The following is a 21,424-nucleotide window of genomic DNA, read 5'->3' as shown; positions in this document are numbered from 1 at the left end:
GCCATAGGTTCCAACCTCAGCTCTGGCACTTGGTGAGTGTGTGGCCTTGCACAAATCACATAACTACTCTGTGCCTCAGTTTCCCCAAACTGGCCTAATACTGCTTAGCGATCTGCCTCACATGGGGTAATTAGATAGCAAATGCTCACCAGTGCTCTGAAAACACATAGTGTTAAAGGAGTGTCAGCCTGAAAGGAGAATGTCTAGGAGAATGTCTCTGCCACATCTCAGCAGAGACTGATTCCCCTTGGCAGGTGAAAACTAAGACCCGAGGGCTGTTCTCACGCTCCCAGCACAGGAGCCAGCCCTGTACGGTAGTCCCAGTACACACACGCCCCCTTCCCCCTAGAGATATGGAATATGGCCAGAATTCCAGTGGTGAGTATATACCACTTCCAGGGACATGTTTTCACCTCCCCCCTCCCCACACACAATGTCCTTGTGATAAATTGCAGCACCATAGGATTATACCACTCCCAGGGAAACGTTTTCACGCACGCACACACACTAAATTACAGCACTATAGAATAAATGGTCAAGTCTCTCTGGCCCCCTCTGCTCACTGATTCTAAGGTATGTCTACACTAGAAATGCTACAGCGGCACAGCTGCAGCTTATACACTCCCTACAGCAATGGAAGAGGCTCCTCCTTCACTCTAGTCAATCCACCTCTCTGGGAGGTGGGAGTGAGGTCGATGGAGGGAATGCTTCTGCTGACCCAGCGCTGTCTACACTGGGGCTCAGGTCAGCTTAACTACGTCTCTAAGGGGTGTAAAATTTTCACATCTCACATGACACAGCTGGGTCAACCTACATTTTAGGTGGCAATCAGCCCTTAGCCTAATGTCCCACCCCTCTGAGCAGCTTCAAATTCTTGCTTTGGAAATGAAATAGCCTGCCACAAACATTCCCTCCTCCTCTTTCCCCCAGAATTCCCCACCCCTCAAAGGACAGTGGCCGCAGGACAACTGACATTCAGTCTGGGGACGGTGACAGCTTTGCCGGACCTCAAAATGTCATGGCATTCAAGTCTCTGAATTCTCCCCTCCGTGGGACCAGAACCAGGAGTTCTCCAGAACTGGAAAAGAAGGGAGCCTCCAGATTTGGCAGCGGGCTCAGTACTGAGGGCCAGAGATAGGAAGTCATGGGATTTGGAGGAGAGGGGGGTTCTGTTTAGACGGTTTTATGGTTCCCTCTGTATTCTGTACCATAGAATGCATAGTCATAAAGGCTTCTGGCTTTACAGGCGGTGGGACACAAAAAATAATCCCAAGAACAAGTCTGACAACTCTACACAGCATTGCCATCCATGCAGTTTTTTGGTAGCGGCTGGTGGGTGGGATATCTGGGGGCAGGGCAGCGTGATGTGGCGTCAAGGTTTTACTGGCTCTCATCTGGGATGACTTGCCCTGTCTATGGCTCCCTGCTCACCACACACCGCCCAGACCTTATCTTTGAAAACTCATGGCGATTGGGGGAGGTCCCAGATGAGTGGGAAAAGGCTAATGTAGTGCCCATCTTTAAAAAAGGGAAGGAGGAGGATCCGGGGAACTACAGGCCAGTCAGCCTCACCTCAGTCCCTGGAAAAATCATGGAGCAGGTCCTCAAGGAATCAATTCTGAAGCACATAGAGGAGAGGAAAGTGATCAGGAACAGTCAGCATGGATTCACCAAGGGCAAGTCATGCCCGACTAACCTAATTGCCTTCTATGAGGAGATAACTGGGTCTGTGGATGAGGGGAAAGCAGTGGATGTGTTATTCCTTGATTTTAGCAAAGCTTTTGATACAGTCTCCCACAGTATTCTTGCCAGCAAGTTAAAGTAGTATGAGCTGGATGAATGGACTATAAGCTGGATACAAAGCTGGCTAGATGGTCGGGCTCAGCTGGTAGTGATCAACAGCTCCATGTTAGTTGGCAGCCAGTTTCAAGTGGAGTGCCTCAAGGGTTGGTCCTGGGGCCAGTTTTGTTCAATATCTTCATTAATGATCTGGAGGATGGTGTGAACTGCACTCTCAGCAAGTTTGCAGATGACACTAATCTGGGAGGAGTGGTAGATACGCTGGAGGTTAGGGATAGGATACAGAGGGTCCTAGACAAATTAGAGGATTGGGCCAAAAGAAACCGGAGGAGGTTCAACAAGGACAAGTGCAGAGTCCTGCACTTAGGACGGAAGAATCCCATGCCCTGTTACAGACTAGGGACCGAATGGCTAGGCAACAGTTCTGCAGAAATAACCTAGGGGTTACAGTGGATGAGAAGCTGGATAAGAGTCAACAGTGTGCCCTTGTTGCCAAGAAGGCTAGCGGCATTTGGGGCTGTATAAGTAGGGGCATTTCCAGCAGATCGAGGGATGTGATCATTCCCCTCTACTCAGCACTGGTGAGGCCTCATCTTGAGTACTGTGTCCAGTTCTGGGCCCCACACTACAAGAAGGATGTGGAAAAATTGGAGAGAGTCCAGCGGAGGGCAACAAAAATGATCATGACTTATGAGGAGAGGCTGAGGGAACTGGGATTGTTTAGCCTGCAGAAGAGAAGAATGAGGGGGGATTTGATAGCTGCTTTCAACTACCTGAAAGGGGGTTCCAAAGAGGATGGATCTAGACTCTTCTCAGTGGTACCTGATGACAGAACAAGGAGTAATGGTCTCAAGTTGCAGTGGGGGAGGTTTAGGTTGGATATTAGGAAAAACTTTTTCACTAGGAGGGTGGTGAAGCACTGGAATGGGTTACCTAGGGAGGTGGTGGAATCTCCTTCCTTTGAGGTTTTTAAGGTCAGGCTTGACAAAGCCCTGGCTGGGATGATTTAGTTGGTCCTGCTTTGAGCAGGGGGTTGGAGTAGATACCTCCTGAGGTCCCTTCCAATCCTGATATTCTATGATTCTATGACCTGCATTCCCAGCAGTGGGATCTGGGAAAGCACTCAGCACTGGCAGAGCCTTGCTCCCACTGACTCCTGGGGGAGGAGAGTTAGGCCAACACAGAGTGTTTTTGAAAACCCCTCCCTCTGTATGCACGGCCTCTGCAAGGACCATGGGACACAATGCATTTGTTACACTCCTTTGATGGCTTCTCCTGAGCTCTGCTTCTTGATCCAGCTGTGCTCCCCTTCAAAGAGCTACTGGTTTGACTTCCATTGAGGGGTGTGGAGCAGGATAATCGGTCAGAAATATTTGCTGCTTTTCCAATTTTCCCATCCCAAACACATCAGGGCTGAATCGCATCTCGCTCTGCAGCAGGGACACATTGGTCCCAGCAGTGATCAGCTCTACAAATGAGTGAATGCTTTCCACCATTGGAGAGGAGCTCAGATTCTCTGCCCCTTTCCAATGGTCAAATGCTTTTGCCTCCACCGCTGGCAGACCAGGGCATTGGCCCCTCGCAGCACCAGTTCTTATTAGCCCGAGGAGCTATGATTTAGAGATCGTTTGTAGAACTTTATTCATTACATTGTCCTTCCTCTCCCGACACCAGAGCAGTTAAACTCAGGGCATCAAGAAGCTTGAGTTACAGGGGAGGGGTGTGAAAATAGCACCCCAAACTCTCCAGCCCATTTACAGAAAAATGTTATGGTGTAAGCAACATCCATGATGGTGCAGGATGCTATAGAGTCTTTATCGGCACAAACCCAGGAAGGCTGCATTACCGAGGGGCATAAAGCCAGGAGGGAGCTATGTGAGCCATTCATGACAACTGCAGATCAAATGATTATGCCATAAGACAATGTAGTCTGTATAGGACTTGCATGTAACAGGAAAGAGAGCCTAGAAATCTAGCTGAGGTACTTCGCTGGGCCCCCTTACGCAGTAGCCGAGCACCTCACACCTCCCTGTGAGGTAGGGCAGTGCTGTCACTGCTGTTCTTCGGATGGGAAACCAAGGCACAGAGAGACTAAGGGTATGTCTACACAGGGCTGTGTCATGGGTTTAAGCACAAGCCTCACCTTCCATCCATGCACAAATCCATCTGACGGGGGTCAGCAAGCAGCAGGACCAGCGCTAGGGGATGGGTCTGAGCCCATATCCTGCTGTGACTCAGGTCCAAGCCCTGTCATTTTGCAATGTGGACGCAGCTCAAGCCCCACACCTGAGTCAGAAGGTCTGCACAGTGCAGACATGTTAGCGCAGCTGTAAACCCATGTTTACAGTGCAGTGTGGATGCTCATGCTCAGACTTGGAAACACCAAGTACAGAAGCCCGGGTCCCACGACCTGGCTTTACAGTGCAGTGTAGACAAACCCTCAGTGACTTACTCCAGGGCACACAGGAAGGCTGTAGCAGAACAGAGAACCCAACCCAGGTCCCCTGAACCCTAGGTTAACACTGTAACCACTGAGCCATCCTTCCCCTCAATATTTGAGTCCCATGTGTGCAGACAGCATCTTGCTGATCTTATGGTGGAGCCACTGCAGCAGGACCCAGCAGAACTGGGTTCACTTTCCGGTTCTGCCCCAGACTCCTTGCTGCACCTTTCACCAGCTCCGCACCCCTGCAATGGTGTCTGCCTTGTCTGCTTCTATTGTAAGCTGCTTGGGGCAGAGACTGCCCAGCATGGGACAGAAATGATGAGACACACCAAGCACACGACAGTGCAGGGATTGAATCCTTTATTAGTATGACCGGCTGGATGCGAGCCCTCCCCCACCTGCTGCCTGCTGTTGCTCTGACCTTCTGGGGGAGACTGAATGGAAACCAGACAGAGGGAGGTTTTCTTGTATTAAAAAAATAAAATCACAAAAACACCCAGATGAGCCAGAGTCGTGTGGGGGAAGTCCCAGCACGGAGGGGCTGGGACCCAGCTGGGTCCACAGGGAGAGTGGAGCGAAGGGCTACAATCCGAATTCCACAGCATTCTCAAAAAGAGGCTTTGACAGCAAAACTGCTGGGGTGTCAGCAGGAGTCCAGCTTGTGCTCAGTGTGTGGGGTGAACCTTGATCCCCTCGTCCGCTTTCCCAGGCTGCCGGGCGCTGGTGCCCCGAGACCACCCACAGGCAGGGCAAGGCCTTATCTTTAGGCAGGAAGCAGGCAGCTCCTGCCTGCTCCGTCTGATTCCTCCCACTGCCAGCAGCATAAGGGGCTGGGAGAGGGACACTGCCCAGGGCTTTCATGGGGACTGGCGCTCAGAGAGTGCCCATTGGGATCATGCCAGTAGAGATATGCTACTGCCATCGACTAGGCAATACTACCCTCAAAGTGCCCCCACCTGCTGACAAACCCCCTCCCTGCCTTTACAGTAAAAGGAAAAACCCTGCAGGACGTACAAGTTGAGTCTTGGAGAGAAAAACTGTTTCTGTGGCTTATTTTCAGCAGCTGCCAGCCACTGGCCAGTTCTTGGCCATGCAGGGAGGAGCGGGATGCCCTCGTGCCAGTCTCACGGCTTGGTCTTGCTCAGTCTGATGTCACGCTCGATTTCAAACTGCCTGTGATCCACACGCTCCAGAAATGCTTTCCTGTCGATGTACCTGCAGGGGAGAGGGAGGCCGAGAGAAGCAGGTCAGCACAGACTTGCCCTGGAGGGATGCCAGGCCTGAGGCCTGTAGTGTGGAATGCTGCCTTGACTGAAAGGTCCTGGGAGCATCCCAGAGCAACTCTCACATGTCCCCAAGCGGCCAAAGCGAGCAGCTGGGGGTGAACAGTGTATGCTACACGACAAACCTGCCTGTCTATGTCTTTACCCAGCCTCCATTAATGAGCACCTCGCATTCTCTCCTCACCCCCCCGGGAGGCAGGGCAGGGCTGTTCTCCCCATTGTACAGAGGGGAACTCAAGCACAGCCAGACTAAGTGACTTGCCCAAGGTTGCCCAGGCAATCGGTGGCTGAGCGGGTAACGGACCCCAGTCCACCAACCTAGTTCCCTACCCTCCCCCGCAAGATTATTTCTCCATCTCCCCAAGCTCTCACAGAAGTGCCTGAGAACACTGCCGGGCAGAGACAATGTCTGCAAAGCACTTTGCCATTTGTTAATGAGCTGCAGCTGTAATATAATACCCTCTGCCACAAACCGTACTACAGCTAGCCTGGGCTCCGTGCTACTCATTAACCTATCGCCGTAGTGAAGCGGGAGCTGTAATTGACTCATCATGCTCGTTTGCCTTTTGTTCCACCATGGAACATGTTCAGCGCTCAGCACAAGGTCACTGCACTCAGCATGGGGATGCCAAGACATGTTCAAGCCCCTGGGCCACAGAGGAGTGGGTTTGCTCGGGTCCTCTCTCATTGCCACCCCAGATATGTCTGGCACACACAGTGGGCAGAGAGTGCTAACCACCTACAGAAAGTCCAGCTCCAAAGCAGTGGCGAAGGCTGCAGCTGAGCCAGCCCCAGGGCAGTGAGGGGATAAATATCCCAAGACTCCACCCGGTTTAGAAGCTATTAGCTGGCTGAGCTGGCTCTGTCAGTCCTCTTCCCAGGGCAGCTGGCCAGCAAGCTGAGCGGCACAGCTGGCATCCTGGGTGGCAGTGAAGGCAGGCACTAAATGGGCTACAGAGGTTGAGCCATTCACTTGCCTCTAGGATGGTCCCTCCAGGACAGGAGGTGGCACGTCGGCAGAGGACTGGGGGTGCCCCGGCTGTGCCTGCTTTCAAACTGCAGGGATACCTGGCTTGCAGCCCCCTTTCACAAGCACTCAAGCTGCGATAACACATTTCTCCCCCTCTTGCAGTGACTGGCCTTCCCACTCAGGTTTGGTGAGCAGCTTCCTCCAAATGCAGTGCTATCTGGCCTGCCACCAAGCCTGCACATTAAGGGATGTGTCTTTGCCCCTTCCAGCCCTGCCCCAAAGACAGAAGTGCTGTCCGACATGGTCCTACCCTGCGCCATCTCATGATGACAGACATGGGTCAGCTCGGGGTGAATGCTGCCGAGGAGGAGTGGCCCAGCGTCCTCGTCCTGGCCGCTCTCCTGGGGGGACCTGCCCGCAGAGCCGCTTCAGTTCACAAGTGCCCAGTAGTTAGGTTGCTTCGCACAAGTTCCTGATTCTCACCAGTCACAAGCTGCCACTCAGCTTGATCCTCCTTGCAGTGTCTGCTTAGCCAAGGCCTGGTCCTGGCCTAGCAGGGGACGGGGCTGTGAATCAGAGGTGAGGCGCATGGCACAGCTCGCTGGGTGGGGGTAGGCACCCACACAGGGTGTTGTAGACTATGAACAGGGGTGCACAGCAATGGAGTGTGGAAAAACTTGCAAAAGAGCTCCCGGGCACTGTCCCCACCCTATGCCAATGGCACTAGCCCTTCACTTCCGAGAGAACGACCCTCCAATCACAGCAAACGATTCTGTGGGGCGAAGCTGGGAGGGCTCAGAGCAAAGGAAAACCAGGGGCACCCGAGAGTGAGCCATTTTGCCCTGACAGAGCTTAACTGCTCCTGGGCCGGGCTCTCCCCAGCTAAAGAGAGAGGTCAGAGGCTCTAGTGGATTAAGTGCCTGCGAACGCGCCAGTAGGCAGGAAGAATGTTGCTGCAGTGGCTGCGAGAACTTCTGCTGAGTCAGGCTGGCCCTGGGGTGGGAACGGTTCCAGCCGTGGGGTTAGCCAGACGACATGGCACAGAGCTGAGCGAGCCGAGGTGGGGGCAGGCCCAATGCAATTCTAGGAGCTTGTCAGACTCTCCCCTGACTGCTGCCCGTGGCTCTGGCATACACTCTCTCACCTGAGAGCTGAACAGCAGTGCCAGTCACTGAGCAGGCCAGCCATGGCTTGGGAGGGAGGTCCATGGGGGCCAAGAGTTACCTGGGTGTGGACAGAAACTAGAGGCACTTCTAGACCAACCACCCCCACTGGTGTCTACACCCCAACACGGGCACGCCTGGGGGTCAGCGTGGTATGCTGGCGTCTGCACTGAGACACCTGGACGAGGGCCACACTTGCAGAGGCAGCTCAGTGGGCTTCACCTCCCCTAAACCACCTCTGGAAAATCAGCTCTATCCAAGTGCCTAACATGAGGCCCTTGTGCCTGGAAATTCTGGTGGCAGTGAGGTCTTCTGGCTTAGACATGAATTAACTACCCTTCCCAACCTCCCTGTGAGGTGGGGTTCAGGTTACCCCTTGCTGCCATGGGGTAATGGATACAGAGCAAGGTCCCGCAAGAGTGAGGATTCACACTCAGAGCATCCTAGGTCCTGGTCATGTACCCAGCCAGCTCCACCTCCTGTGATGGGCAAACCCCCCAGGGGAACGTGCCAGTCCACAATGAAGCGCTTGGTCGGCCTGGCTTGGCAGTTCAATGAGAGGCATCAGCTGGGATTGTCCAGATCTGCATTCTCCAACAGGCTCCTCGCTCCCATCTGCATCCCCTTCCCTGTCCTCTAATATGTGTGGGAAATGAACGGGGCGAACCCTGCTGCCTTTCTCAGCTGGCCTGGTTAGTTGTAAGCCTAGCTGTGGATCCAGCCTGGCGTATCTGAGCACCTTCCAGCCAGTAATGGATGGGAGGCAGAGCAGCGCTAGCCCCATTCACAGCTAGGGAGGCCCAGGTAGCCTAGCCCCAGGTTACAGAGAGGCGGTGGCTGAACTAGGCACTGAACCGAGGTCTCCAGCTCCAGTGCCCTACCTCAACAACGTGTTTGCTCCACGACTGTACCTGCCACTAGGCCAAGGGGGTCCCCATCTCAGCAGGGGCCACACTATAATAAAATAGATCATAACAAAATGCAGAGCACAAAGGATGCTGGGAGCTCCCCCCCTGCCCCGGACTGATGAACCTGCTCACCTGCAGCATGGGAGGTTTGCTGGAGATTATCTTCTAGCTTATTCACTCTGCCCTGGGCTGCGGGGAGAAGCTCAGGAGAGCTCCAGAGAACATGGCTGCAGAGGCACTGAGGCCACATGAGCCTGGGGTTTTGTAGAAAGCTTCGAGCGACAGGACAAGTCACAGCAGCAGTTTGCGCATGTTACTAGGAGCCCTTGGAGGTCTGGCCTTCACATCTGGTAGCATTTCATAGTGCTTTTAATTCCGGGGTACCAATGAAAAACAGCTCCAATGGAAATGTGGGAATGCCTATTTGTTACATTTCACAGACACCGGCCTGGCCACGTGCCGGGACAGTGCTCTCCGCCCAGCCTCAGAGATCCTCGAGGACTCACCCCTCTTGGGATGGGGAGTTTTTGGGTTGTTCAGCATCCACCTCTCTACTCAACGGAGATGTGTGAATGGCAGGCAGCCCTCACCCCCCCACCAAATGAGCGATGAAGCCAGGCTGCTCCTGGCAGGGGTGCCGAATGGGGGTCACAACAAGGGCATAAGAAATGAAGTAATGCAACCTGCACTGACACAGGAAGCACGACAGGGCTTTGGTTAAGGCGATGCGCTGGACTATAGAGATGCGAGTTCAACCTTTGCTTTCTCTGTGCCTCAGTTTCCCATCTCCACACTGGGAATAAGAGCACCTCCCTTCCTCGCAGAGCTGTGGGGAGGAGAAATCCATTGGTGCTTGTGGGGATGACGGCACTGACCTCCTTTGCAAAGCACTTTGCAATCCGCTGGTGAACAGCGCTCGATAAAAGCTAGGGGTTATTAATTATTCCTGCGAGGAGCCTGGATACTGCAATGCCGAGGGGCACAGGAAAGAATCTGGCATTTTGAGAGAAAGTAAAACCAGGGTCACTTAGAGTAGGGAGGAGACAGAGTTAGGGATGTGGCTTCATCTGACCCCTGCTGCTTTTCTGACTGGGTTTCATCACAGTCTCCCTGAGAGTCTCATCTCTCTGGTAACCTTCAGGCAGCAATGGGGACGGTTCAGGTATGTCTACATGGCAGTATAAACCAGTGGGACCCAGGCTTGTGGACTCATTGTTTCCAACCCTGCAACTGAGCATCCACACTGCATTGTAAACCTGGGCCCGGTTCTCACAGCCACACTAACACATCCATGCAGCACCTTCTGACTCAGGTCTGTGCCTTGAGCTGTGTCCACACTGCAGAATGACAGGGCTCTGACTGACCCGCCAGTGACCTCCTGAGACCCTGGTCCTGAGTGAGTGCTGACCCGAATCAGACTGATCTGAGGGTGTCCCGAAAGGGGGCCTGGTCTCAAACCAGAGTCAGAGCCCAGCCTTGGTGCGCAGTGCAGACGTACCCTGTCTTGGGGAACATGGTTCCCATAAAGTCTGGCGATTCGCCCCTCCCTCAGTATTGCAATTTATATTGGGGGAGCACATCCACACCCCATTCATGGATCAGTGGCTCACTGTGCCAGCACTGTGTAGACACAGGGAAACAGTCCCTACCCCAGGCAGCTTGCAGCCCAACGACAGCCTTGCAGCCTGGGAGGACTCCCTTTAGAGTCAGCCAGCATGGCTGCTGTTAGCTCACAGCTAGGCTAAGGCTCAGCAATGTGCCAAGTCCCTCCCACCCAGGGGCCAACATTCAGACTGAAAACAGAACCCAGGTGCAGAGCACATCACAACTGCTGGGCCAGCTCCACCCTGGATGACATCAGCATCACCCTGTATGACACACTGCCCAGCCCAGCCAGGCTCACTGCCGGTGGGTGCTGGGGGGTGGGGAAGTGCCTTTTCAGAATGCTGCACATGAACGGATGACTGACGGCCCGGTCTGTACTCACTTTGGCTGATGGCAGGTGCTAATCAGAGTGTGGCGTTGATTTCGCACACACTCACCTGTCAGCCTGCTTACAGTCCAGACATGCATGGATTAAAGAATCAGCACCAGGGACACAATGATGCCGTCCCTCCTGAATGTAGGACAGCTCCGGTCTTCTCTTGTCATTATCAGATCCCAAATGTAGCTTGTGGAGGTAACTCCTTACTAGAATCACAATGAAGGAACATCATTTTGTGCCACAAAAGCTATGTCTACGCAGCAACGGGGAGGGGTAATTCCCAGCATGGTAGACAGATGTGCTAGCTCTCCCTGGGCTAGCCCCTAAAAACAGCAGTCTGGCCGCAGGACTAGCTGCTGCAGTACAACCCCAGTCAAGATCCTAGGCACATACTCGGGCAGCTAGTTAAATCCAAAGCAGCCTGAGAGGAGTCACAAAGGGAGCTCACTAAACTGAGTGATGGGCAACAAAATGGCAGATGAAATTCAATGTTGTGTGACAAAGTTCCTCCTCTATCTTGGTGGGTCCTGCACTTATTTGGCAGATTTGCTCACCTCAGTGATCTTCCCCACAGTCTGGGTCAACTCCTCCTGTGTCTGATCAGGAGTTGGGAGGTTTGGGGGGAACCCGGGTCCACCCTCTACTCCGGGTTCCAGCCCAGGGCCCTGTGGACTGCAGCTGTCTAGAGTGCCTCCTGTAACAGCTGCATGACAACTACACCTCCCTGGGCCACTTCCCCATGGCCTCCTCCAAACACCTTCTTTATCCTCACCACAGGACCTTCCTCCTGGTGTCTGATAACGCTTGTGCTCCTCAGTCCTCCAGCAGCACACCCTCTCCCTCTCAGCTCCTTGTGCCTCTTGCTCCCAGCTCCTCACACGCACTTCCTCTCCTCTGGCTCCCCCCTCGCCTGACTGGAGTGAGCTCCTTTTTAAACCCAGGTGTCCTGATTAGCCTGCCTTGATTGGCTGCAGGTGATCTAATCAGCCTGTCTGCCTTAATTGGTTCTAGCAGGTTCCTGATTACTCTAGTGCAGCCCCTGCTCTGGTCACTCAGGGAACAGAAAACTACTCATCCAGTGACCAGTATATTTGCCCTCTGCCAGACTCCTGTACCCCACTGGCCTGGGTCTGTCACAGTTGGTAAATGCAAAGTAATGCACATTGGAAAACGTCATCCCAACTATACATATAACATGATGGGCTCTAAATTAGCTGTTACCACTCAAGAAAGAGATTTTGGTGTCATTGTGGACAGTCCTCTGAAAACATCCACTCAATGTGTGTAGTGGCAGTCCAAAAAAGCGAACAGAATGTTAGGAGCAATTAGGAAAGGGAACAAAGAGTCTTGTGGCACCTTATAGACTAACAGATGTTTTGGAGCATGAGTTTTTGTGGGTGAACACCCACTTCGTCACATGCATCCGACGAAGTGGGTATTCACCCACAAAAACTCATGCTCCAAAACGTCTGTTAGTCTATAAGGTGCCACAAGACTCTTTGCTGCTTTTACAGATCCAGACTAACACGGCTCCCCTCTGATATTAGGAAAGGGATCGATAAGACAGAAAATATCATATTACTGCTACATAAATTCATGGTATGCCCTCATCTTGAATACTGTGTGTGGTTCTGCTCACCCTGTCTCAAAAAAGATATATTGGAACTGGAAAAGATACAGAGAAGGGCAACAAAAATGATTAGGGGACTGGAACAGCTTCCATATGAGGAAAGAGACAACTAAGCGTGGATATGCTAGAGGTCTATAAAATCATGACTGGTGTAGAGAAAGTGAACAAAGAAGTGTTATTTATTCTTTCATATAACACAAGAATGAGGGACCTAGACAAATTAGAGGATTGGGCCAAAAGAAATGTGATGAGGTTCAACAAGGACAAGTGCAGAGTCCTGCACTTAGGATTGAAGAATCCCATGTACTGCTACAGGCTGGGGACCGAATGGCTGGGCAGCAGTTCTGCAGAAAAGAACCTAGGGGTTACAGTGGATGAGAAGCTGGATAAGAGTCAACAGTGTGCCCTTGTTGCCAAGAAAGCTAACAGCATTTTGGGCTGTATAAGTAGGGGCACTGCCAGCAGATCGAGGGACATGATAATTCCCCTCTATCCGGCATTAGTGAGGCCTCATCTGGAGTACTGTGTCCAGTTTTGGGCCCCACACTACAAGAAGAATGTGGAAAAATTGGAAAGAGTCCAGCAGAGGGCAACAAAAATGATTAGGGGCTGGAGCACATGACTTCTGAGAAGGGGCTGAGGGAACTGGGATTGTTTAGTCTGCAGAAGAGAAGAATGAGGGGGGATTTGATAGCTGCTTTCAACTACCTGAAAGGGGGTTCCAAAGAAGATGGATCTAGACTGTTCTCAGTGGTGGCAGATGACAGGACAAGGAGCAATGATCTCAAGTTGCAGTGGAGGAGGATATTAGGAAAAACTTTTTCACTAGGAGGTTGGTGAAGCAGTAGAATGGGTTACCTAGGGAGGTGGTGGAATCTCCTTCCTTAGAGGTTTTTAAGGTCAGGCTTGAAAAAGCCCTGGCTGAGATGATTTAGTTGGGGATTGGTCCTGCTTTGCGCAGGGGGTTGGACTAGATACCTCCTGAGGTCCCTTCCGACCCTGATATTCTATGGTTCTATGAAGAACTAGGGGCCACCAAATGAAATTAATAGGCAGCAGGTTTAAAACAACAACAGGAAGTATTTCTTCACACAACACACAGTCCACCTGTGGAACTCTTTGCCAGAGGATGTTGTGCAGGCCAAGATTATAACAGGGTTCAAAAAAGAACTAGATAAGTTCATAGAGGGTAGGTCCATCAATGGCTATTAACCAGGAGGGGCAGGGATGGTGTCCCTAGCCTCTGTTTTCCAGAAGCTGGGAATGGGCGACAGGGGATGGATCACTTGATGATTCCCTGTTCTGTTCATTCACTCTGGGATACCTGGCATTGGCCACTGTTGGAAGACAGGAGACTGGGCTAGATGGACCGTTGGTCTGACCCAATCTGGCTATTCATATGTTAGTTGAAGCCCCTATCTGTGCCGCCGCAACCATGCTGTTTTTAGGCGCTAGCTTGAGCAATGCTAATGTGTGTATGTCCACCTAGGGCGGAATGACACCTTCCAGCTGCCCTGCAGACATATGCAAAGGCGAGGGACTTAGAGGGGGGCTCTATCTTGCGAAGGGACTGGTGAAATCACTCTGCAGATCTGTCCCTGCCTCTCAAGAGCCATGGCAGCTAAAGAGTGTAAGCAAGTCTCAGAGCCTGGGTCAACTGACTCCGGTATGCCAGGCTCATGCTACTGGGTTAAAAACAGCAGTGTAGATGTTCCTGCACAGACTGGGGCCTGGGTTCTGAAACCTGGCAAGGGGAGGTGGGTCTCAGAGACCGAGCAGGAACAGCTACAGAGTGATTTTTAGTCAGTTGGGGTGGGGTGGGAGTTTGCAGTGTAGATGTTCCCGGAGCTGGAATCATTGAATCATAGATTAGGGTTGGAAGAGACTTCACAAGGTCATCTAGTCCAACTCCCTCCTCAAAGCAGGACCAACCCCAACTAAATCAGTGGTTCTCAAACTTGTGTAGTGGTGACCCCTTTCACATAGCAAGTCTCTGTGTGCGACCCCCCCCCCTTATAAATTAAAAACACTTTTTAATATATTTAACACCATTATAAATGGTGGAGGCAATGTGGGGTTTGGGGTGGAGGCTAACAGCTTGCGACCCCCCATGTAATAACCTTACAACCCCCTGAGGGTTCCCGACCCCCAGTTTGAGAACCCCTGAACTAAATCATCCCGGCCAGGGCTCTGTCAAGCCGGGTCTTAAAAACCTCTAAGGATGGAGATTCCACCACCTCCCTAGGGAACCCATTCCAGTGCTTCACCACCCTACTAGTGAAATAGTGTTTCCTAATATCCATCCTAGACCTCCCCCACTGCAACTTGAGACCATTGCTCCTTGTTCTGTCATCTGCCACCACTGAGAACAGCCGAGCTGCATCCTCTTTGGAACCCCCTTTCAGGTAGCTGAAAGCAGCTATCAAATCCCCCCTCATTCTTCTCTTCTGCAGGCTAAACAAGCCCAATTCCCTCAGCCTCTCCTCGTAAGTCATGTGCCCACGCCCCCTGATCATTTTTGTTGCCCTCCGCTGGACTCTCTCCAATTTGTCCACATTCTTTCTGTAGGGAGGGGGCCCAAAACTGGACGCAATACTCCAGATGTGGCCTCACCAGTGCCGAATAGAGGGGAATAATCACTTCCCTCGATCTGCTAGCAATGCTCCTATTAATGCAGCCCAATATGCCGTTAGCCTTCTTGGCAACAAGGGCACACTGCTGATTCATATCCAGCTTCTCATCCACTGTAATCCCCAGGTCCTTTTCTGCAAAACTGCTGCTTAGCCAGTCAGTCCCCAACCTATAGCGGTCCATGGGATTCTTCCTTCCTAAGTGCAGGACTCTGCATTTGTCCTTATTGAACCTCATCAGATTTCTTTTGGCCCAATCCTCTAATTTGTCCAGGTCACTCTGGACTCTATCCCTATCCTCCAGCATATCTACCTCTTCCCCAGCTTCGTGTCATCTGCAAACTTGCTGAGGGTGCAATTCATCCCATCATCATTAATAAAGATATTGAACAAAACCAGCCCCCCAGAATGACCCCTGGGGTACTCTGCTTGATACCAGCCCCCAGAATGACCCCTGGAGTACTCTGCTGCCAGCTAGACATTGAGCCGTTGATCACTACCTGTTGAGGCCGACAATCTAGCCAGCTTTCTATTCACCTTACAGTCCATTCATCCAATCCATACTTTTTGCTGGCAAGAATACTGCGGGAGACCGAATCAAAAGCTTTGCTAAAGTCAAGATATATCATGTCCACTGCTTTCCCCATATCCACAGAGCCAGTTATCTCATCATAGAAGGCAATCAGGTTGGTCAGGCATGACTTGCCCTTGGTGAATCCATGTTGACTGTTCCTGATCACCTTCCTCTCCTCCAAGTGCTTCAAAATGGTTTCCTTGAGGACGTGCTCCATGATCTTTCCAGGGACTGAGGTGAGGCTGACTGGTCTGTAGTTCTCCGGGTTCTCTTTCTTCCCTTTTTTAAAGATGGACACTATACTTGCCTTTTTCCAATCGTCCAGGACTTCCCGAGAGCCATGAGTTTTCAAAGATAATGGCCAATAGCTCTGCAATCACATCATACAATTCCCTCAGCACCCTTGGATGCATTAGATCTGGACCCATGGACTTGTGCATGTCCAGCTTTTCGAAATAGTCCTTAGCCTGTTCTTTCACCACTGAGGGCTGCACACCTTCTCCCCATACTATGTTGCCCAGTGCAGCAGTGTGGGAGCTGACCCTGTCTGTGAAGACCGAGGCAAAAAAAGCATTAAGTTGAAGTACTTTTTCCACATCATCTGTCATTATGTTGCCTCCTCCATTCAGCAAGGGGCCCACACTTTCCCTGACCACCTTCTTGTTGCTAATATACCTGTAGAAACCCTTCTTGTTTCCCTTCACATCCCTTGCTAGCTGCAACTCCAGTTGTGTTTTGGCCTTCCTGATTACACCCCTGCATACTTGAGCAATATTTTTATACTCCTCCCTGGTCATCTGTCCAAGTTTCCACATCTTGTAAGCTTCCTTTTTGTGTTTAAGCTCACCAAAGATTTCACTGTTTAGCCAAGCTGGTTGCCTGCCATATTTGCTATTCTTTCTGCACACCGGGATGGTTTGTTCTTGCGCCCTCAATAAGGCTTCTTTAAAAAACAGCCAGCTCGCCTGGACTCCTTTGCCCCTCATATTAGCCTATTCCTTCTTGTGCAGCAGCAGGATTGATTAGGACAGTCCAAACAGTCGCACCTGTAAACTCCTAATGAAAGCTATGGGGCTGTGCACGGGTCACTCAGCACAGCAGTGGGCCCGAGAACCCTTTGGGAAAGTCAGCCCAGCCTGACTCTGATTCCGGACTAAGTTTGCATGGCTGGCAGCAAGTGGAGAGAAAAAAAATAAAAAAAAGCCAACACATTGCCTGTAAATGGAGCTTGTCTGGAGTCTCTGAGAGACGAACACGGAACCCCACACACCTATTTGTCCACAGCCGCTTTTCGGAGCATATGCATGCAAAACAAGAAACTACAGGAACTAACAGCTCCCAGCCTGCCACAGTGCAAGTTGGGCAAAGACCTCAGAGCAGGAACACAATGAGATATAGCGTTGGAAACTGACAATGACATGGAATTCCTCATGCTAGGGAAGGGTTGTTTTTTTTTTTAAATAACCTACATTGCCCAATTCATTATTCGCTATAAATAACCTGCAATAATGGAAGTGGGGTAACCATGAGCTATATCAGATGATGGTACATTTGCTGTAAAAGATGTCTCTGCTAATGAAGAGAGCTGATAGTTCCCTTTGGGAGGATTTTATTGGCACTTTGGGTCCCCTGCCAGTCATTTGCAATCACACAGTGTGACAGCCCCAGTTTTGCCTGAGACAAGGAGAGGAGGAGAGATCTAGTGCAGATCCCCCACTGGGGTTGCCCTACATAACATGGCACAGTTAAGAAGCTGTGCCACATGTTCAAGTTTATAAAATATGATAGAGCGACAGATTTACAGCAAAAGGGATGTCTCTTCCCCCACTCCCTGTCTCAATGTCTCCTTTTCAAAAGCAGGACAGACCCTGAGGATCTGACAGAATTTGGGTTGAACACAAACCCAGATTCCATTGCTGATGAAAAATAAACCCATGGATTGAAAATTGATGACGAGGGGAGGAAAGAGACACGGGCAAGTTAGACATAGCCAGAGGGTACCATTTGTCCCCGTTAGCTTTGGGATTACAGCAGGCCATGCTGCGGAGGGCAGAATGAACTGTGTTACAAAAGGAAGGAAACTGCAATTCCATCACTCAGCCAGAACAAGAGTGCTGATGGAGCAACTTCTAACAGCTTGAGAAAGCAAGCAAAGGCCCAAGGCGCTGCCCTGAGATGTGAACAGTGACTTTGGCAAGGTTATTTTTTTTTAAAGGAACAATTTCTTCGCCCTGGCCATAAGACATACGATTACTATTTCTATAGCGTCTCGGGTTTGCCTGGTGCTTAACAATCTGAGCCTTGGCTTGCCATGGGTGACTGGCTGCTTTCCTAATCAGGTAGAACCCATCTTCAGTTAAACAATGAGATCTGCAGAGCCTGCCCATGTGACAAATGGCAGCAGAAAGATTCGTAAAAGACACATGAAGCATGGTTCACCAGCGCCAGGCAGGCACCAGGAATAGGCACCATTCCTCATCCTAATAGTTCTTGTTTGGATTTTTATAATGAGACATGTCAATTACTACCCACTGAATTGTGGACAAAAGCCACTTGACAAATATCTGAGGGGAGGGAGAGGATAGTAAAAGAAAAAGTGGCTCATACAAAATAGCCGGGTCGCAAAAGCAGCCAATAAAAATGGTGTTTGTGTGATCTCGTGGTGCCAGGCTAACAGCTGCAGTGTCACTGCCTTACCCCCGCATCATTTACTAGTAGCTTTGGCTCACTTGTGTGCTTGGAGGTGAATGTGATTAAAGGTGAGCCAGTTGTCTGGCGACCCCCTGATGTTATGCATTTGACTGGTATCAATTTTTTTTAAAGAAGAGTCTTGTGTTTTCATGGCACCATGTTTCTCTTCTGTGTAATGACAAAGCCACCTGCTGATAGCTCAGTGGACCTGAGATCTGCTTGGGCAGTTAATAAGCAAGGCTAGAACCAAGCAATTAAAGAGGCTGAAGGATCTTCATGATTTCCCATAAGATTCTTTGTCCCCATGCTGCTAAACTAGTATATTTAATGCAGTGATACTGAAACTGCAGGGGCCCTGGTCAGCCTGGACATAAGCAGGTGCAGCGTCACTGCAGTCAATGGAGCTGAGCTACTTCAACATACACCAAGGATGCATTTCTGGGTAAGAAGAATGTCTAAGGGTTGATAGAAGGTTGCAGAGCCTTTCATTTTATGCCATTGGTTTGAATACAGCTCAGATCAATAGCAGCCTAAAGTCCTGATGGTTGCTCAGATGTCCATGTGAAATGAATTCTCAGGTGGGTTGTTAGTCCAGCTCCTGGTAAAAAAAGTGTCCACCACATGGACATCACTATTTTAAGCAAAAGCAGCAAAGAATCCTGTGGCACCTTATAGACTAACAGACGTTTTGCAGCATGAGCTTTTTGCTTGCATCCGAAGAAGTGGGTATTCACCCACGAAAGCTCATGCTGCAAAACGTCTGTTAGTCTATAAGGTGCCACAGGATTCTTTGCTGCTTCTACAGAACCAGACTAACACGGCTACCCCTCTGATATTTTAAGCAACTGGCACCACTAGAGGCAGCTACAGAGATCTCAAAGGCTGATGAGCATGGAGATTAAACTTCCCTCTATATCCTCTTGAAGGCAAGACCCTGCAAAGCCAAGCTAAGGGACGCTGGTGGGACTTTGTATGGAGGAAACTGGCACTGCTTGTCATCTACCCACTCTGGGGAGCGGAGCCCATCAGAGAGCAGAGGGCTCTGGCACAGCCTTGCTTGCAGACATCTGTCACTCATGGTGATGCTGACATATGCCATCTGAACTGTAAGCCTTCCTCAGATGGGCTTTTCCCCAGAGAAGAAGTCCAGCTCTGAGCACTAACGGAGTTCACTGTGTTGGGTTGACTCATCAGGTCTTGCACAAAAGCCTCTTCCCCATCCTGGCAGGGCCAGCTCTAGGTTTTTTGCCGCCTCAAGCAAAAAAACAAAACAAAACAAAACAAAAAAACCTCCAAGAACACAACTGCCAAAGCAAAAAAAACCCAACCCACCCAGAACGCCGCCCCTGGAATTGTGCCACCCCAAGCATGTGCTTGGTTTGCTGGTGCCTAGATCCGGTCCTGCATCCTGGTCTAACATCACCAGAGCCTGATAAATGAGCATCTTAAGCTGGAGGGCCAGATCCACACCTCGTGTAAATCAACGCAGCTCCTTTGCCTTGCTCTGGCTTGATGGAGTGCCACCCTCCTCCCCCACTCTATTGGCACCCACCTGTCTATGCTGGAGAAGCCAACAGGGCAGATCTAATAGGATGAGTGGTATGTTAGAGGCCAGGCAGCAAAGAGAAAAGACAAGGGTAATAAAATATCCATTTGAAACAGAAAATCAGATTTGTGGAGCCCTGAGGCTGTGAGGTCTCCTGCAGGCAAAGCGTAAGAACAGCTTAGCATAGGGTTACATTTTATGAGTAGTCCACTAAGCTGGGGAGATTTTCCCATAGACTAGAGAAGCACTTGCGGTGGGGAAGCTATGTCTGATCTTATTTCCCTTCCCCACAGCGCACATTATGAACTGTTTTATCTACAGCACCGCTACTTACTATTATGATGCCTCCGTTAACTGCATTGGAGTGAGCACTGCTAGACACACACAATCAATACACAATGCTGTCATAAATGGCAATGTGCTCTGACAGCTGTTCTGTATTTGTATGCATCTGTACTGAAGAGGAGGAAAGCCTGAGGAGGCTGTATGGTGCCCCTGGGTGACGTTAAGAAGGAAAAAAAATGTGCCTATGAAAGTGGGATATTTTAAAGCAAGCAGTACAGGGGGCCACCATCTTTTGTTGATAGATTGCTGGACTGGCTACTCAAAGAACCTGGTCAAGCTGCATTTGCCACCCTATCAGGAGCCATGCCAACCAGAGTCCATAAGGGTGTGCCTGAAAATCCTGCTGATGGCTTCGAGGACTGTGGGAGCGCTCAGGACAGCCAGACATCCTTCAACAGTCTATCCCTAGGACCCTTAGAGAGAGATCAACAGCCGCCTAGTGCTTTGGGGTTGGTTACTTCTCTGCAGGAAGTGACGGTTTCCTGGGTGCTTGGCAGACCCCAACTGCGACTAAATAAAGCCCCGTCTTACCCTTCTTTCCCTCGGTTGTAGATGGCCAGATCTTCCCCGATCCCCTCCTCCTCCTTGAAGTTCTCCCAGTCCAGTTTGGATTTCTCCAGCGTGCTCATCTTCTGCTTTTTGGAGCCAATCTTTCCCAGGAGGCTGCTCATGCCACTTGGCTTCTTCACCCTGATAGAGATGACGAAGCAGACACTCATTATTTACTGGGAGAAGACGTCATTACCACCTCAAATCAAAATAGAGATGAGAAATGTTGTGTGTGAACCCGGTGGCCCCAGCTAAGGAGAACGGTTTCCTTTGCTCAGATCAACCCCTGCGTCAGAGACACTCCAGCCAACAAGCCACATTTCCTTGGAGCCTCTCATCCCATGCAGATCTGATGGGCAGAATCTCTTTGAGGTGAAAAGAGCTTCTGCCCTGCAAGCTCACAACGCACCGTGAACAGCAAGACTGGGAGGGGGAGGAGGGCGTAGCTCCATACCCTGCTTTAAGGGGCTAATGGTATCAGCCACTGCTTCAGAAGACCCATACACAACCTGGGGCAGACACAGAGCTTAAGAGTCCCCTTCTAATACATAAGGCTAAATGAAAAAGCAGAGTCTGTTGGTTTGTCAGGAGCAGGGGGGAGAGAAAAGCATGGAGACTGGGATGCCCTTTGAGGCTTGCACAGCAGTGGCACTCACAGTGGCATGAATCATATCAGCCATAGCCACCTCTGCAGGGCTACTAAAGCGAGGAGGTATAAGTATAACAAACAGGAAGCATATCACATAACTAGGAAGGCGCAGCTGGCCAGCTCCCTGTAAACCAGTTATCTCCTCCGGGATGCCCCCTTGTGGCCTCATGACAGCCCTGCAAGTGGCCCTTCACCTCAGTTTCCTTTTGAGACTCCAGTAAGTCCATGGAAGCAGATCTAGTCCATCAACATAGTT

At 50.8% G+C, this 21,424-nt stretch overlaps 1 protein-coding gene across 2 annotated transcripts in view; it reads right to left on the bottom strand.

Annotated features, from left to right (window-relative positions):
* Positions 1-4,598: 4,598 nt before the first annotated feature.
* CFDP1 (craniofacial development protein 1) overlaps positions 4,599-21,424 on the bottom strand; it is a 146,390-nt gene continuing 129,564 nt past the window's right edge. Inside the window, exons 5-6 of one of the 2 annotated variants that reach the window (XM_039503789.1) lie at positions 20,502-20,660; positions 4,599-5,461 (exon numbers count right to left, since the gene is read on the bottom strand). In XM_039503789.1, coding sequence (XP_039359723.1) covers positions 5,371-5,461; positions 20,502-20,660 — 250 coding nt within the window. In that variant the 3' untranslated portion in view covers positions 4,599-5,370. The remainder of the gene's footprint in view (positions 5,462-20,501; positions 20,661-21,424) is intronic. The other variant, XM_039503788.1, reaches the window with a different exon arrangement.

Source organism: Mauremys reevesii, linkage group 16 (assembly GCF_016161935.1).
Source record: "Mauremys reevesii isolate NIE-2019 linkage group 16, ASM1616193v1, whole genome shotgun sequence".
Lineage (NCBI taxonomy): Eukaryota > Metazoa > Chordata > Testudines > Geoemydidae > Mauremys > Mauremys reevesii.
Note: the sequence above shows the minus strand (reverse complement) of the source record. Positions and strands in the feature narration are given on the sequence as shown.